General features: G+C 40.8%; 2 protein-coding genes across 3 annotated transcripts in view; both read left to right on the top strand.

Moving 5' to 3' along the window:
- The first annotated feature begins 1,926 nt into the window (after positions 1-1,926).
- On the top strand, positions 1,927-10,921 carry ACTR6 (actin related protein 6). The gene is made up of 11 exons (XM_042816316.1): positions 1,927-2,131; positions 2,654-2,771; positions 3,238-3,306; positions 4,943-5,066; positions 5,755-5,890; positions 6,561-6,617; positions 7,023-7,121; positions 7,309-7,387; positions 8,725-8,896; positions 9,709-9,847; positions 10,643-10,921. Exons 1-11 carry the CDS (start codon positions 2,064-2,066, stop codon positions 10,770-10,772), a joined length of 1,191 nt encoding a protein of 396 aa, XP_042672250.1. The 5' UTR covers positions 1,927-2,063; the 3' UTR covers positions 10,773-10,921.
- Positions 10,922-12,104: 1,183 nt separating this feature from the next.
- SCYL2 (SCY1 like pseudokinase 2) overlaps positions 12,105-18,175 on the top strand; it is a 35,564-nt gene continuing 29,493 nt past the window's right edge. Inside the window, exons 1-2 of one of the 2 annotated variants that reach the window (XM_042815594.1) lie at positions 12,105-12,237; positions 16,435-16,639. In XM_042815594.1, coding sequence (XP_042671528.1) covers positions 16,463-16,639 — 177 coding nt within the window. In that variant the 5' untranslated portion in view covers positions 12,105-12,237; positions 16,435-16,462. The remainder of the gene's footprint in view (positions 12,238-16,434; positions 16,640-18,175) is intronic. The other variant, XM_042815593.1, reaches the window with a different exon arrangement.

Consider the following 18,175-nt stretch of genomic DNA (forward strand, 5'->3'; position numbering starts at 1 on the left):
CCTTCTCCCTGCTGGCCATACTCCTTCTGGCGCAGCCCAGGATGTGGTTGGCTTTCTGGGCTGTAAGAGTGCATTGCTAGCTCCAGTTTAGCATTTTCCTTAAGCAGAGTGTCTTGGAAGTTACTCAAACTCTCAGACTTCTAAAATCATGTTCTTCTCCAGGTGATTTCCATGGTTGTTATGAAGCCTACAGGTTATGATTGTTTCAAGAGAATAAGTTCTCATGCTGTGGCAAAATTTCCAAGACAGTTAATTAAATGATTTGTAACAACTTTGTTCATTTAGTAAGCCCCTTCTCTGGAGCTACTTCGTTCAGGAAAGATATCTTGAAGAAATTTCATTGGTGGCTAACCAGGAATTCTAATTGTCAATATTAATCAGAAATAGGAAGAAGAATGGTAAAAACTGCCAGGTTTTCCAGATGTAATCTCTTTAAGAAAGATGGCTGACTGGCTCCAGAATGTAATCTAGGGCTGCAGAGGAAATACATCAGATACTAATTTCTTTGCTTCTTGTGCACATGTAAATTATTTGCATGCAATAAACCAAAATAATCCAAGGACCTTCATATCAGATGTGAAGCAGTAACAAATGAAGAAGGAGGTCAGGAGATCAATACTTTTGATTGATTTTTATTTTCCAGGTGTTTAAAAATCAGTCAGTTGTGTAATAGTGACATTATATTACTTTGAGAGGCTTATAAAGTGGGAATGAAGCAACACTTTTACTCATGTTTTAGTTCACATTTCTCAACTAGAAAAAATCCACCATTGTCTCAGAATTCTTGGAGAACTTTGAGAACGTGACAGTTTCCCATCAAGGAAGAAAAGAAGGGGGGGGAGGAAACGTGAGGGAAAAGGAAAGCAAGATCCTTGCATGTGCTCCCTTTCAAATGTTCTTCCCACCTAGGTCTGGCAGAAGATGAGATGATCAGAATGAGAAAGTTGAAATATTCCTGCCCAGCATGGTTAACCTGAGTCATGAACTCACCTTCTCCCTCATATTTTGGAGCATGCTCCTTGGAGGAAAAGGCACGAGTCAGCCCTCCACCCCCAAGGACCCGTAAGTGTGTATGATAAGAAGCCCAGCTTATCTTGCTCAGAGTAGAATATCTGGTGTTTTGGATCCTGATAGAAGTTAATAGCAGAATATTCCCACACTGTGCTCGTTAAACTTTGGACTGACTTTTTTAATTATTATTTTTCCCCCACATCTCAATCCCATGTTTTCAAGCAGATGTGTGCCAGAAGGCTCCTGCATTTTGGAGTACTGATACATGGAGCTGATGCTTGATACAACATCCAAAGAATGATTCCCCTATAAAATAGAGGAAGGCAACCATTTATGAAGAATGCCACTTGTGAGAGTGTTATCAGCTGTGGCCTTAATATAAGCAGCAGAGGTTTGCTCTTCCTAACTACTTTGCCCTTAAAGACACAGCTATGAAAGATTCCTTCATCTAGCTCTTTTCTCTTGATGCATCTGCACTGAGCCCTGCGCAGGGGGAAATAAAAGTCACCTGAGAAGGATTGAAAGGCAGGCTGTACAGGAAGCTCTATGTGTGAATCTCCACAGGCCTGAGTCCTGATCCAATGATTTTTCCGACCAAAAAAAAAAAACCCTGAGTGTAGTACAGGCCGTTAAATGATATCGTGACTAACTGACAGAGCAGGAGCCCGTATTTAGCAAAGCGCCGTGCCCATGGCTGCCGCCGGGGGGCATTGTGGCGCGCCGCAGAGCCGGAGAAGGCGGGGTTGGGAGTGACGCCGACGCAGGCGCACTGGGGCTGCCGGGCACGGTTGGGCGGGCGGATCGCGTCACCTCCCGTGGCGAATGCTTCCGGGTGGCGCTCGACCAATCGCCAGGCTCGGCGGTTCCTCGAGCGTCGCCGGCATCACGTGAGCGGCGAGCGTCCGGCGGCAGAGGCGGTCCCCGCGGCACTCCTGCGTCCCGTCAAGCAACGCGCGCGCGCGCGCTGCACCTCCGCTCTATGGTAACCATAGCGATCCACGGCGGTGGCGGATCAATACTGGGACGGCGGCGGCCGTGGCGCCGTGGGGAGCATGGCGACGCTGGTGCTGGATAACGGCGCCTACAACGCCAAGATCGGCTACAGCCACGCGCACGTCAGGTGAGGCCGCGCGGCGGCGTCGGCGCCGGCGCAGTCCCTTCGTTTCCGATCGCTCCCCGCTGAGCTCGGCGTGGACGAATCAGCCCCTCGCGTTCCCCGCCGCCCGCTCCCGCCGCCCCACCTCTGCGGCCGCTGTGGGCACCGCCCCTGCGGCGCGTGCTGGCCACGCCTCTTCCGCCTTCCTTCAGCGGCGCGGGCGCTGCGAGCCGCGGGCTGAGGGGCTTACGGAGCGACCTCCAGCCGTGGGCGGGCTGCCGCAACCTGTTCGGGTCTGCCCAGCGCCCTGTCCGGCCTGGCCCTGAGCGCCTTCAGGGATGGAGCACCCGCAGCACTATGGGCAGCCTGCGCCTCGTCTCTGTAGCAGCTGCAATATTTTCTCAGTAGCCTATATCGATAAATAGCTTAAAAAAAAGAGGCGTGGCTGCAAATACATCATTAAAAGCACGCTGTTGTGAAAGTGATACAGAAGGGCAGCTCGTGTCTTAAGCTGTGATGTGTAGGAAATGCCTGTGTTTCTTCCAGCGTCATTCCCAACTGCCAGTTCAGATCCAAGACTGCACGCTTGAAAACCTTCACAGCAAATCAACTAGATGAAATCAAAGACCCCTCTGGCCTCTTCTACATTCTCCCTTTTCAGAAAGTAAGTTAACCCCAACCTGGAATTACAGCCGATGCGAATTAGTGTTTAATGGAACATATTTCACACAACAGGCTGCAGGTGCAGGGTATAGCCCGGTATTACAGACATCCCATCTCAACAGTGTATTCTCATCTATCAAAGAGAATAATGCGTATAGAAACCTACCTTCTTTTTTTAAGGTAGTAGTTAATGTATCAATGGAAGGTGATAGTAACATTCCTTGTTTTTGTGTAATGTTTATTCCTTGGCATAGAATTGTAAGAAATTAGAAATCTCCACTCTCAAATCTCCATTTGTGCTGCTAGCCTATCGTGGTTTTTTGAGATTTTTAGAGCTCTGGTAATTGTTTTTAAAAAATAAAGTAAAATTGTATTTTCTAAGTATTTCTTTCTAATGGTTGCGTTAGATGTAAATGTATTTTGTAATTGATTTTTTTTTTTTTTTTTTTTTTCCCAAACTTATGCAGGGTTATTTGGTAAACTGGGATGTCCAGAGACAGGTTTGGGATTATCTTTTTGGAAAAGAAATGTATCAAGTAAGACCCTCTTTTGTTTGTTTAATTATCAATTTCTGTAGGTTACATCCTAACTGAGAGATTTACCATAAAGACAACAACTATTAAGTAAAACTGATGAGCTTAGTTTTCTCCCTGAAAATGACTTCTATTAGAAATCACAGGGATTTTTTAATTTGTTATTGGTTTAATGAGGAAAATTACGACTTTGAACTTTGGATTAGGAGTTTGAAAAACATTTGACACTTTGAGTTTTGTGTATCTCCATACTGAGTACAATCTGTGCATGTTAATGTTAAATTCATGTCAATCTAATTAAGAGTCCAAGTTAGAAAAAAAAAAAGAAAAAAAAAAGATTTTAGGCAGATAAAGTGTGATTTAGAGACTAAGGAGCTGTTGATATGAAGGAGAGTGATGCACTAGGTCAGCGGGCCAAAACTGACTATATCTTTGGCTAACAGTTTTCTGCCAACTGAATGAGTAAAATACAAAGATCTGAAATGTAATTTTTATTATTTGTGACACAAACTAGATTTAGCTCAAGAGGTGCAGTAAGGCTGTTCTTCTGTTTTTTCTTGTAAAAAATGCTGTATTGTTATTTAAGCTGAAACTTGGGATGTTTTTATTTTTGTGATACCTAGGAGGGCAGAATTTTACTCGGAATGAAAATAATGTCCCAAAATGTTTAGTTTCTGGGCTTAAAAATACATACTACTGGATTTTCATATTTAGTTTTCATTTAAATTTTGGACCTAGAATTCCAGTCACTCACAATTCCAGGAAGAATTTTTCATTTTTTAAATCCGTTTTTGTGAGTAAAGGCCTTAGAGAAATAAGGGCCATATCAAGGCATGGTGGAAAAAACCTTTGTCAAGTTTTTGTAGTTACACTCAAGAAATCAGTAAATGTAGAAAGTCCAGGATCTTTTGCTGGTTTGGTTAGAGTTCACTAGTTGGTGTGGAATTTCATCTTGATTAAATGCTGAGCTGTTGAAGAGATGCTTTTCTGTAGTTGGTAGTATCTTACTTGAGTATTGTAGTGTTTTTTATGCATATCTCTTTAAAATGCTGCATTATAATGTAAAGGGAGCAGAGTACATAATGAAGGTGCTCCCTTCTATTATATTTTAACCCATTAATGTGTTAAGATTCATCACTGCTCATAAATTCCCTAAAAAGAAAAAATAAAAGTAGAACTTCAGAAGCCTAGTTTCTGCTAACGGATATGGCAAATTATAATCATGTGTCTAAATTTACGTAGTTTTCAACTGCTGTATGATGTAGCATAAAATCACAGAATGGCTTAGGTCAGAAGGGACTTAAAGATGATATGGTTCCAATTCCCTGCTATGTGCAGGACTGCCACTCACCAGCTGGGGCTGCCCATGACCTCATCCAGCCTGGCCTTGAACAATTCCAGGGTTGCAGCATTCTCTTAGCAATGTGCTGCAGTGCCTTACCACCCTCCGAGTAAATAATTTCCTCCTAATACATAATGTAAATCTCCCCTTTAGTATAAAACAGTTCTGCCTTGTCCTATCACTATCAGATTGTGTAAAAAGTCTGTTTTCCTCCTGTTTATAAGCTCCCTTTAAATACTGGAGGGCCACAGTGAGGTCTCCCTGAAAGTAATGGCAATTTTTGTGTATTTTTCATAGGTGGATTTTGTAGATACCAATATTATTATCACTGAACCTTATTTTAACTTCAGTTCAATACAAGAATCAATGAATGAAATCCTATTCGAAGAGTATCAATTTCAAGCAGTTCTTAGAGTAAACGGTGAGTATATCCCATCTTAATTCACATTTATGCATTGGAAAGTTCAAACTTGAAAATAAATAAGTATGAATGTATATGTGCATATGCAGGAATTATTTTGGCTCCTTTCTGAGTAATGTGATAGTAGATGTATTCAAACTGGATTAGGCATCCTCCCAGACTACTTCTTTAAGAGCATCATTCCATTAAGTTCAGTTAAAGGAAATCTAAGAGGAGAGAAAGATGTCAGAGATAGTTAATATGTTTTGAAATAAGATTGCATTTGAGAAAGTCAACCAAGGGTTTGTGTGAAGACTTTCTTCTTTTAGGAATGGAGATGTTTGTTTTTTTTTTTTTTTAATTTTGTTTTGTATTAGCAAATAAAATGCAGCCTTGTCATGAAATGCATCATTAGACATAGGATATCCCTTTAGATAGACTTGAACAATCACGTTGCAGTTAATCTCTGTGAACCTTAGGAGAGGAAATAGAGCAAGCGTTTGAATCCATGAGAAAGAAAAAAGCAGCGAGGTGGGTGGGAATATGCAATGTGTGATCTTAGCGCTATCAAAATTAGTTCATGTGTGGTTGTAGTGTTCTGTATTGAGTTTTTGAAAGTCTGGCATTTAAAATTTGAAGCACTTTTATATCAGCGTAAATTCTAAAAGTGTGTGTTCATGTAAACATGAGTAAGCTTTCTATATTTCAGCTGGAGCTCTTAGTGCGCACAGGTATTTCCGGGATAATCCATCTGAGCTGTGCTGTATCATTGTGGACAGTGGATATTCTTTTACACATATTGTACCTTATTGCAGAAGTAAAAAGAAAAAGGAAGCAATTATCAGGTAAGCTGCATTACATATATGTATTTTTGAGAATTGTTTGCTATACATGGAATCATCATAGAATTATAGAACGGCCTGGGTTGAAAAGCACCACAGTGATCATCTGGTTTCGACCCCCTGCTACATGCAGGGTCGCCAACCAGCAGACCAGGCTGCCCAGAGCCACATCCAGCCTGGCCTTGAATGCCTCCAGGGATGGGGCATCCACAGCCTCCTTGGGCAGCCTGTTCCAGTGTGTCACCACCCTCTGTGTGAAAAAATTCCTCCTCATATCTAACCTAAATCTCCCCTGTCTCAGTTTAAAACCATTCCCCCTTCTCGTACCACTATGCACCCTCATAAACAGCCGTTCCCCCTCCTGTTTATAAGCTCCCTTCAAATATTGGAAGGCCACAATGAGGTGAGGTCCCCCTGCAGCCTTCTCTTCTCCATGCTAAACGAGCCAGTTCCCTCAACTTTCTTCGTAGTAGAGGTGCTCCTGCCCTCTGATCATCTTAGTGGCCCTCCTCTGGACATGCTTCAAGAGCTCCATGTCCTTCCTGTACCGGAGTCCCCAGGTCTGTTTGCAGTACTCCACATAGCGCCTCACAAGAGCTGAGTAGAAGGAGACAATCACCTCCCTCTCCCTGCTGAAGTTAACAAAAATCCTTGCATTATTTATTCTCTGTAGGATTAATGTTGGAGGAAAACTGTTAACCAACCATCTGAAGGAGATAATCTCTTACAGGTAAAGCATGAGACTTGATATTGTTTCTATGAATTTTAGATTAAATACTGTTGAAAGGGGACTGTTGTCTGTTACAATCAGCTAGCTGCTGTCCTGAGCTTAAAATTGCCACTATACAAATTTAACAGCCTAATTCATCACAGTACCAGGGCTTTTGAAGTTGCTGAAATAACCTGTATGTCCACAATGATACATGTTCTTAAAACTTTCTGAGACAGCTGAGTGATAATCTACTGAGACAGTTGCAAATGTGTGCTACAGTGCTAGATTTCTGCACTGAAAACTTGTAACCCATCTCCAATAAAAAAAACAAACAGGTAATGCGAAGAATTGTAAAAATTCAGTTGTCAAACTTAGGTTCTATTTTATATGGAGGTTGTTTTTTTTCTATTTGTTCCTGCACAGGCAGTTACACGTTATGGATGAAACACATGTAATTAATCAAGTAAAAGAAGATGTGTGTTATGTGTCTCAAGACTTTTACAAGGACATGGAGATTGCTAAGTATGTATGCAGTGCTATTAAGTGTAAAACTTGGTACTTCTCAATAATTAATTTGTACAAACAAATGAAAATATGCTGTTAATTAGAAAATTTTCAAATTAAGTCAATGGAAGTATTATCAGGATAAAAATGTGGAGATTTAGAAGAACTTGTTCTTTATTCTGTTGTATTTTACATTATTTTTCAGATTAAAAGGAGAGGAAAATACTGTAATGGTAGATTATGTTTTGCCAGACTTCAGTACAATCAAAAAAGGATTCTGTAAGGTATTGACATTAGAGTTTTAAAATATTTTTGGACTGTTTTCCTTTGCACAAGGCTGTTCCTGTTTTTTAAAAGACTTTTCTTTGTTCTGATGCTGCGTGATAACTTCTGTCTGTTCTATGCATTAATGGGTTAAATTTTTAAAATGCCAAGTATCCTGAGGTGTATTAATTTGCAGTATCAAATCTTTAGTCCAGATTCTTGTAGGAATATTGCGTGTGGTTTGAAAACTGAGCGGTGGCAAAGGCTCCGTCTCTTCTTTCCTTATTCTGGTAGAAAAATGGCAAGATGTGTTGTCATCTATTTTTGAAGGCTTTGAGATACAATCATGTTGCAGTTCTCATGAAGATTTCATACCCTTTGTAACTGCTGCTTAAAACCAAGAATTCATTTAGTTTACATTCTTCCTGAAGCATGTTCCTTTATAGTAATTTACATGTGCTAATGCTAACTTGCAGTATACGTACAAATGTAATCACTGAGAGAAACTGACTTGCTGTCCTCAAACTTCAGATTGCTGTCAGTGCAGTACTGCATTAAATTTGGTTGCAACCACTGTAGCTACCTGGTGATCTGATGTGCTGACTTGATGTTTCTTGCTACCTTTCCTGGTGTAGGTAGGTTTCGCCTACCTTGAGATCTGTACATTTTCTAGAAAAATTGGATTCTGTGCAGTTACCTGAACGTTCTCTAATTTGCCTCTGCTATAGGAAGGAAAAGCAGACAGCTTGTCACTCATTTTTTTAGGAAGCCGACATGAAAATGAAATACTTGTTTCTCTAGCATAGCATTTTATGTCCTGTTATCTAATACTTGCAGATTGCTATGCTCGTGCTGTCATGAAACCTACTCTAAATTATCATGTATCACTATTATTCCTTTTGCAAAGCTGAAAGGGGTTTTCTCTTTGGTAAGTGTTAGTAAGTCTATTTGAATTTCATCTAAGCATGCCAGTAAGTAGAAAGATCAAAGCTGCGCCTGAAGAGCCTGAAAAATCTTCATACTAGTGACAACAATTTTAAGTATTATCCTTGCTTGGTTGGTTCTTTTTTTTAGTTGGCCATAGTTTTCAGTTTCCAAAGCAGTCCCAGTACTTTAAGTATCATTCTTGTGCATACTTATTTTATTTTGCATTGGGCAAATCTGCAGCTGGTAAGTTGATAAATTCAAATTTAATACCAGAGTATGTATTGTTATTATTAAAAGATTTATAGGTAATATGGCTTAATGTGGGATGTATGGCTTACCACTACTATAGTACATGAAAAAAATAAGCTGAATACTCCAGAATATAACTTCTTTTCTAAAGCAGTGTTTACTATTTCTGTCTTTAATTTAGCCAAGGGAAGAGATGGTGCTAAGTGGAAAATACAAAACTGGTGAACAAATACTTCGTCTAACGAATGAAAGATTTGCAGTTCCAGAAATACTCTTCCATCCTTCAGATATTGGTATTCAAGAGATGGGAATTCCTGAAGCCATTGTTGATTCTATTCAGAATTTACCAGAAGGTATAATTTAATAAGTATTTTGGAAGTTATTTTAGTTTAAACTTGTTTTAGCACCCCAAGAGTCATAAGAAGCTAAATGCTCTCAGTATGTCTGGTAGGCTTTTATGAACTGTTCTGTCTTTTGGCATGTATCATGTAGCCTAGAACTGATGATTATCTGTAAGATGCCCACTTGTGCAAGCACAGCTTTGTGGTAGTTCCTAGATTGGCTTCTACTTTTGCTTCAGTTGATTGCTGTGTGCTGTATTACCAATGTGATCTACCTGCCACTGATGATGGAATATACTTATATATACTTAAATAAATTTTTCTTCAGTGGAAGAAAATTCAGCCTGGCTGAAATCAGTTATTTAAGCATCAGAGTCCTAAACCTGTCTGACTGCTCTGTTGGACAGAAATAATATTAGTGCCTTCATGTTATAGATGATATCAATGTAGTTAATGTTACTACTACTGCAAGGATTTTCATAGGTTTTGTGATGCCACATAAGGATGGAGGTGTTGAGACTATGAAATGGTGCAGTTTTTAAGAGTACAAAATAAAATTCATTTTGAAAGGAGAATGTGTTGGTAGGCATGAAATCTAAGAGACAATTAAAAGACAGCGTTGTGATTTTTAGAAATTGAAGAACAGACGATGATTGCTCAGTTGTATTTTGCTATGAATGTGACTGTGATGTTGATCACTAGATTATCACAACTTCTGTATGTATTTCTTAACTCATTTCCAATTCATAACAAAATCGGGGAAGAAGAATCTCGTTTCTAAATCCATCCTTAGTCTCTAACTACAGGTTTTATTTATTTTGAAGAAATGCAGCCTCACTTCTTCAAGAACATTGTCCTGACTGGAGGAAACACGCTTTTTCCAGGCTTCAGAGATCGAGTGTATTCTGAAGTGCGATGCCTTACTCCAACTGATTATGATGTTTCTGTTGTTCTCCCAGAAAAGTAAGTCCTAAACTGTACTGAACAAACTGTCAGGCAGGACTTCTTTTGCTGCTAAAAAGATATTACATTAATCCCTTTGAGTGAACTGAAATCATTCAAGAACAATTGTTCTAATTTGTTGTATTTTCAGAGAAATTGAATGTATTAGAGACCATCTGCTTGTCTAGTATATTGCCTAATAAAGTTAAGCACAGAAGTAGTTGTTTCCAAGGTGAGTGTTATAAATAGATCAGTAAGACTGTAGTCTCATTAAGAGAAGTGGATACATAAGTATGCATGATTAGAGTTTAGTACTTAAAAGAATAATTACTATATGAATGCTGACGTATCAGTTTTAATGCAGGCACTTCAGGGACTTGAAGGAATAACATCTTTGCAGGGAGTGAATATATGGTAGAGGCAAAACAAGTAGTCTTTGATCATACAAAAGATTATCTTTACCTTTTAAAGTATTACTAGAGAATGTTTTTGAATATTAAAGAATAGTCACGCAAAGAAAATAGCAAGACATTGCTATTTCTTGCCCCCTTCACACCTGCCTCCCAAAAGTTACTTAATTTTATTATAAAATGGGAAGTCAGCCCTGGCCAAGTTTCAAACTTTGTCTTAAAACTTGACTGGAGCTGGATGGTTTCATGTAGCAGTCAAAAAAAAAAAATCATCTGAGAACAGTCTTTTCTGATTTGATATATTTTTGATAGCTATGGTGAAATAAAAGTGTGCAGTCATGATTTCCAAGAACTGTATTTTAAATGAGCTTGCACAAGATTGACAATGGTTTTGTTCTTTTTTCAGCCCTATTACTTACTCTTGGGAAGGTGGGAAGCTCATTTCTGAAAATGATGATTTTGAAGACTTGGTAGTAACTAGAGAAGATTATGAAGAACATGGACACAATATATGTGAAGAGAAATTTGATATTTAAGTATCATAGTTGGGTATGTTGTTATTCCACAGTTTTACTCAGAGTGGAGCTCTGAGCTGTTCTCTGTCAGTTAGGATTGTGTTTTAGCTTTCCTATGCTTCATTGGATTGGGAGAAGTTCATTTTCAGAATAAAGTTTTACAAGCTTAATTTTTACTGACTGCTTCATTATGTTCTTAGTGCAAAAAGTCTTAATAGTGTGAGGCAAAATAGTGAATAGTGAATAGAGTACTGGTGTAACACACAGGATAATTTGATTCCCCCCTCCCAAAAAAATAAATGTTACTGTCGTGCAACCGAATGGGCATTGCACTATTATTAAAAGGTTACTTCAACTTTGCTCATTCTGAAAATGAATATGTGAGTCTTGCTATGATTACGTTAGTGAATAGGCATGAGGGGAATGGATATATGACCTCTGCTGTTGGTAATATGCATAGACTTTGAGAAGAAGTAATTGGAACATTTCCTTCTTAAAAAGAGGCTGGGGGTTAGTGGGTTGTGGTTTCTTTTGTTTATTTTTCAGGAGAGCAAACAAGTTACCTCCTCTTCTAATTTTTCTGGAATCTCTGCCAGGCTTGTGTCTCAGGGGAACCAAGTCTGCAGCTGTGGCCTGGTTACCTGTTTAGGCAGCGTGTAACCCATCTGTCAGCATATGAACTCAGGACAGTGTATGAACAGGAACAAAATTAAGCTAATACTACTGTGCCAGACTATTGTAGATAACAAAGGAGGGAATAGCACAGAGCTGCATCAGGGGAGGATCAGGTGAGGGGTTAGGGGCAGGTTCTCCACCGAAGGGCGGTGGGCATGGGACAGGCTGCCCAGAGCAGTGATCACAACCTCAACCTGCTGTAGTACAAGAAGTGTCTGGACAGTGCCTTCAGACATACGGCTTGATTTCAGTTGGTGCTGTGTGGAGCCAAGAGTTGGACTCGGTGATCCCTCCCAACTTCAGATATTCTACGATTCCACAGCTGAGTCGCTCGACAAGGACCATCACCATTTGCAAAACGTTTATATGAAGTTTTACAGGCAAGCATATAAAGCTTTGCTTTCACATTTTAAAGGTATTTTTACTGCGTGACAGCAGTCCTCCCTCTTGATACGTAAGCCCTACAGCAACCGTACCCAATTTTACAAAAATAGAGGAAGGTGTCACTGCACGAGCGGCCCCTCACACGCCGCCCGAGGAGCCTCCCGAGGCACGGAGCCGAACGAGCCGCCATAACGGAAGCGGCCGCGCGCATCACTTCCCGCCCTCCGCCGCTGCCTCGGCCCTGCCCCTGCGGGGCGGAAGTGAGCCGCACACAGGCCGCCCCTCTCCCGGCGCCGTGGCTCTCGCCATGGAGTAGCCGGAGCGGGTCGGGACGGAGCCAGCGGCAGAGCTAGCTGACAGCCGGTCCTCCGGACCCACAGGGCGACGGGCGGCCGGGTCCCTCGCCGGCGGTTCGCCCCGAGCTCAGGTGAGAGGCGCGGCCCGGCCCCGCGGGGCCACCCGGGGCCTAACGCTGCTACGCGGGCTGCGGGTGCGCGGCCCGGGAGCGGTGTTCGGGCACGAAGGGGGGGAGGGGGAGCGTCCGGGCTGCGGGGCGGGAGGGGCCGTAGGGCCGGAGTGCAAACACTGCCGCCCGGGGGCAGCTGCGGGGAGGGGTTCCGCTGCGGGTCCGTTCTGACTGTAGATAACAGTGACATGGTGGGGCGGAGGGCCGGCCCGCGGGAGGCCGTTGTGCGGCCGTTGTTCAGGTCGGGGCTCTCCTGTTAACGAGGGACCGGCACGACCGTCTGCCGTCAGTTCTTGTTAAGGTTTCAGCTGCAGTTCAGTGCCAAAATGCTAGAAGAAGAAAAAGAAAAAACAAAAAACAAACCAACAAAGCCGTGAAGGTGACTTTACTCTGAGGATTTATTTTGGATTTTATTTCAACCTTTTCACTGTTTTGATTCATTTCTTGTTGCTGTGAGGGCTGTTACTGCTCCCCTCACACAGTGGCAGGGTTGTCACCTTTCTGCTGGGTTGTCACCATCTTTCTGCTGATGTTTATTAGCACAAAGACCACCTGGCACTTATGAGGGGACTTCATGAAAACGATGTCCTAAGCAAATGCTGTGTTTCCTTTTAGGATTGGTTCCAGATTCTGTAGACTTGGTGTAGCTACCAAGCGCTTGCTGTCATCGACTTGTTATAAATAATCCTTCCGGTTCAAACAGAAGGAAAGCAAAGTTTTTGAGCGTAATTACATGTCCTGTGTTGCTTGTCTGTGCACTATTACTCATAAGATCTTGTACTTTTCCCATTTGCTACCTTTTAATTTGAGCTGAAATTGTCATTCTGGGTAGCACGCTTGCTTTGTTGCCCTGTGGCTGTTAATTCTGCTGTAAGTAGTAATTCAGTCTTAGAATAACCGAACAGTTGAACAGTTTCCTGCAGTTGAGAACTGAAGTTACACGTTTCAGGTATGGTCAATAACATTAAGATTTGTGGTATTTCTGAAAGCGGAATGTTTGGGTTTTTTTTCCTCAAGGATTTTCAAAGTATGCTGTTCTCGCTGATGTAAATGTTTTTATTGAAATCAATAATAACAATTGTTTTTACAGAGCCAAAAAAGAAAAAAGGTTTCTTTTAGAACGCAGTCCAAATGTTGACATGAGGATTTCTACAAATGTATAAATAGTTTTTGATAGACTTAAAGCCAAAACTGTTTACTGAGGAGTACATTTCTCAGTACTCCTTTTCCTTAGCTGAACAAATCAGTAATTTGTGTACTGTCAAACTGGAGATGAACAGGTTGGACAGGGCCTGCTAGGACTGCTGTTTAAATCCTGACCCTTCAGACACCTGGATGTTATGGGCATCTTCACCTTCTGGCTTTTCTAGCCTTCTCACTATAGTTAATCTGTCACCCACAGTAGAGGGCAGTTCTGAATTAATGAATGCTGCACCATTTTTTCCACTGTCTGACTGGAGAAGCTCTCTTTCAGGTTTATACAAAGGAATGTGAGCATGCACATGCACACATTTTCTTCATCTTATCTCTGCAAGTAAATCTGTGGAACTTCTCTCCAGTTTTGCAACAGAAGAATGTGTTGCACTGATGCTATGGAAGACTTGTCAGTGGGGAGTGAATGAAACAGAATACAAATAGCACAAAATTGAACAGCAAGTAGATGAGATTTGTGGTTATTTTAAACTCGTTAAGATTGGTTTTATAGTTCTTTAATATAGAGAGTTTGTCCTGTGACATAGCTGCAAAAAATATTCTAGAGATTCCTATCACCGTGTTCAGAATATTCTGTGATCCTTATTTCCACTTATTCATCAGGTTAGTAAAAAGTTCATTTATAAAGGAATTTTGGACAGTGTCTAATAACTGTTTGATCTTGGGCTGCATAGTTAAGAATTGCATGAGTTTGTCCATAGCATAACTGATAAAGTTGATGTATTGCTATAAAATGTCACTTATAAATAGTAGTATAATTTAATAAAGGAATTCTGTGTTTCCTGGTTTATTTTCAGATGTTCTCAATAGAACAATACATACTAAGCAAGTACATAATTATTCTTATCTCATTGGACTTAGACTATTCAGTCTCAGTGCCTCATTATCTAAAGTTTCTGGTCCCCATAATTTAGACCTTCTTCATCCTGCATATGCATCATATCTGCTTCTGCTCCTGAGTGGTCCTGATGGAGCCAAAACTGCTACTTCCTGTTTTAAAGCTGAGTGTGAGATTGAGATCTGTGCAGCTGATGCCTTTTTTTTTTTTTTTTTAATACTAATACCTCTTTTTTATATAGAACATTTTCTTGAATTTTTGATTTTGGTACTCTCTTTAGAAGTGCAAAGTTGTGTTGCTCATCTGATGTGGCTGCTGGAGAAACATTTATTGAGTCACAGCAGGAGCATGTTTCTACATTTCACTGTGGAGTCATGCTGAAAATGGGATGTAACTGCAACTGTAATCAATATAAGGCAACATAGCTGTGATGCTTCCAGCACTGGGCTAAGATCTAGATTTGCTTAAAAATACATCTTCACTGGAATGAATTCTTCAGTTACTCTTTTTTTCTTCTTTTAAGAGAAAATTTGCCTACTGTGTTAATTTTCTCTTTTGGGAAAGGGGGAGAAAGATTGCGTGTCTGAATAGTGTGGTCAATTTCAGTCAAGTTGGACTGAAATACACAGATGCCAGAGATAAATTGCTACAGATTTATGAGACTGAGGAACCATGGAGAAGAAACAAGCTCCATCTCTGCCTTGAATATGGGAAGTGTTACAAAAAATGCATATCTGATTAGACTCCATTGTTCTCTGTGTAGAACAGTGCCCTGTGATACCTGAGCAGTGGGAAAAGCTTTAGTTTGTTCAAATAGATCAGGTGGACGTTGGGGCTGATTGGCCCCAGTGCTCCCTGGATTACCTGTTACTTCTGCTTATTTTGTCCTCGTTACCATGACTTGGAAAACAGCTTTATCACAGCTGACTCTGATCTCTTCCATTTGCTTAGCAGTGACATTGCTATTTTTCAAGGTAGTTTTGCATAAATTATAATCCAATAAATTGAATATATAACAAATAAGGCTGTGTTTCAGTGTATTTGCTAATGTGTTATCATAGGTTTATTCTACAAGTTGAAGACATTAGTATTCTTCATACCTTATATGAAAGGAAGAATGAAGAAATATTCTTCAATATTTCTTCAAAATATGCTGTATGATACTGATTCCAGGAGATCATTTCTCTTTGTGTTTTCTCTTTGTCTGTGCATATACCGATAAAGAAGATGAATGCCTGTCTCTCTCTTTCACTATTTCTTTCTTGTCTGCATTCTTTCTTATATATCCATTATCAGAGAGGCAATTGTATAAATGTGGTATATCCTTCAAACTTTTCTCTGGCAGAAAAGAGAAATCAGATTTTTTTGAACTAATCATGTCAACTTAGGAAACTGTGTAAGTATGCAGTAGAGGAAGAGGAAAGTGAAATACACTGTAAGGAGCCACAGTTGTTTAGCTCTCAAATTTGCAAATGTTATGCTAATAAACTTACATGTACAATTTTGTTGAAAAAAGCATAAAAAGGCAGTTTCTTGTTTCCTACTTTCACAGCAGCTGATCACCTCCCGAATGCTCAGGTCAGACAAATAATGTCAGCAATTCTAATGAGTAAAGTACTGAATTTTGAGCTTGTGTTTTGTTAGTCACGATGTGGGAAAGAACAGTTTGATTTTTTTTCAATTGTCTTGTGCATAATAGAAATCATTCTTTTGCTGGCCCTCTGGTCTGAGCAGTATTTTCCCTCAGAAAATGTCTAATTCCACGAACACTGAATTGATGGATTCCGCTTTCATTCACCTTTGGTTCTGCTGATTGATATTAATACAGAAGTTGTGAACCTTTCCTTTCACAGGAGCAGTCTAATTGATTCAATCACCTGTTTTTTCAATAAGTGGTTGAGTTTTTCAGTCCTCAGTTGCTTCGATAGATCCTATGAAGAGTCATCAACAAGTTCAGCAGTTTCTGAGGAGGAGTAGCAAGGACATACAGCCCAGGCCTCCAGTATTCCACGGATCTTTGATCAGATGACCTTAATATTATTTTCGACATTTGTCGTTGTTTATTGTATTTCTAAAAGACTGTGAAGCTTTTTTTCTTGTCTTTTTAGGATAGTACGTTGGTGTACAGCTGACACAATGGAGTCCATGCTGAATAAGTTGAAGAGCACTGTTACAAAGGTAACAGCCGATGTCACCAGTGCGGTCATGGGAAATCCCGTTACCAGGGAATTTGATGTAGGTCGACATATTGCCAGTGGTGGTAACGGTCTTGCCTGGAAGATATTTAATGGAACTAAAAAATCGACAAAGCAGGTGAGTTGTCAAGTAACAACTTATGTTTGTAAGTGTTAAATAACAGACTGGTAGGTATCACTTGGTGATATTCAAAAGGAAAATCCAGCTGTGCTGACAAATGCTGAGAGTGTAAAAATTGAAGACCCCTAAATGATTTAAGTATGATGTTATCAGCTACTTAAGTGAGCTTTGCTGCTGGAGAAAAAAATGGTTCAGTAGTCATAGCACACAACTTGAGAACAAGATCAAGAACTGATTTGAGTTAACTAACCTGACAAGAACGGTGAGGTTTGTTTGTTTGTTTTAACATGGTTCATTTCTCCAGATTAGTTTTTACTTTGCAGTTTTGGGACATAATTACACTGGCTTTTTACAGTGTTAAAAGATCATGAACCATGCCATTATTTGATCTCAGCAAAACAGGCTGTGATTTTTTTGTTCAGCTTTGACACATGAATTGAAGGGTTAGAAATGTTGTTAAGAAGTGAGATACAGTGGCAGACAGGCATTGCATACTGGAGGAGGGTGTGGGGGAAGAGAATCCTGTCTCCATTGTGCAACTTTCAGATCAGTATTGTTGCCAGAGAAGTAACTCTGTCTTAAGGTGTTACAGTTTAGAGCACTAGTACATGTACTTTTGCTTCACTGGAAGCTGCGCATATAGATAAAAGTGGGACTGTGACTTTGGAAGAAGGTTTGACTTTAGTAATGACAGAGATGGTGGGATTGATTACACTTTCAGCAAGTTGGGGATGGACCACCAAGCGGAGTGGTGTAGTTGATACAACAGAAGAAAAGGATGCCTGCCAGAGAGGCCTGTGGGTCCATGTGAGCCTAATGAAGTTTAACAAGGCCAAGTGCAAGGTGTTGCACTTGGACTGGGACAATCCCAGTCACAACTACAGAATGGAAGAACTCCTTGAGAGCAGCCCTGTGGAGAAGGACTTGGGGTTCTGGTGCACAGAAAGCTAGACATGAGCCAGCAGTGCATGCTTTCAGCCCAGAAGGCCAACAGTATCCTAGTTTGCATCAAAAGAAGGGTGGCCAGCAGGGCAAGGGAAGGGATTGTTCCCCTTTATTCTGCCCTTGTGTGGCCCTATCTGGAGTGCTGTGTCCAGGTCTGGGGCCCCCCAACACAAGAAAGATGTGGAGCTGTTAGAACGGGTCCAGAGGAGGGGCACAAAGAAGATCAGAGGGCTGAAGCACCTCTCCTGTGAAGAAAATTTGAGGGATCTGGGCTTGTTCAGCTTGGGGAAGACTCCAGGGATAGCTCATTTTGGTCTTCCAATATTTAAAATGAACTTTATAAGTCAGTCTCCCCTCTTTTTATCACAGTCTGATAGTGATGGGACTAGGGGGAATGGTTATAAACTAAAAGAGGAGATACTGAGATTAAATACTGGGAGATATCTTTCACTCAGAGGATGGTGAGGCACAGGCTGCCCAGGGAAATTGTGTATGCCCCATCCTTGGAGGCATTTAAGGCCAGGTTGGGTGGAGCTCTGGCAGCCCGGTCTGGTGCATAGCATCCCTGCAAGGGGAAAGAAGATTGGA

This window comes from Centrocercus urophasianus, unplaced genomic scaffold (genome assembly GCF_019232065.1).
Source record: "Centrocercus urophasianus isolate 14NV4802_14NV808 unplaced genomic scaffold, USGS_Curo_1.0 seq_15, whole genome shotgun sequence".
NCBI lineage: Eukaryota > Metazoa > Chordata > Aves > Galliformes > Phasianidae > Centrocercus > Centrocercus urophasianus.

Coding starts and splice junctions, on each gene's coding strand:
- ACTR6 (XM_042816316.1), top strand. CDS start 2,064: ATGGCGACGCTGGTGCTGGATAACGGCGCCTACAACGCCAAGATCGGC. Junction 5,067..5,754: donor AGCAGTTCTTAGAGTAAACG/GTGAGTATATCC, acceptor TCTATATTTCAG/CTGGAGCTCTTAGTGCGCAC. Junction 6,618..7,022: donor AAGGAGATAATCTCTTACAG/GTAAAGCATGAG, acceptor GTTCCTGCACAG/GCAGTTACACGTTATGGATG.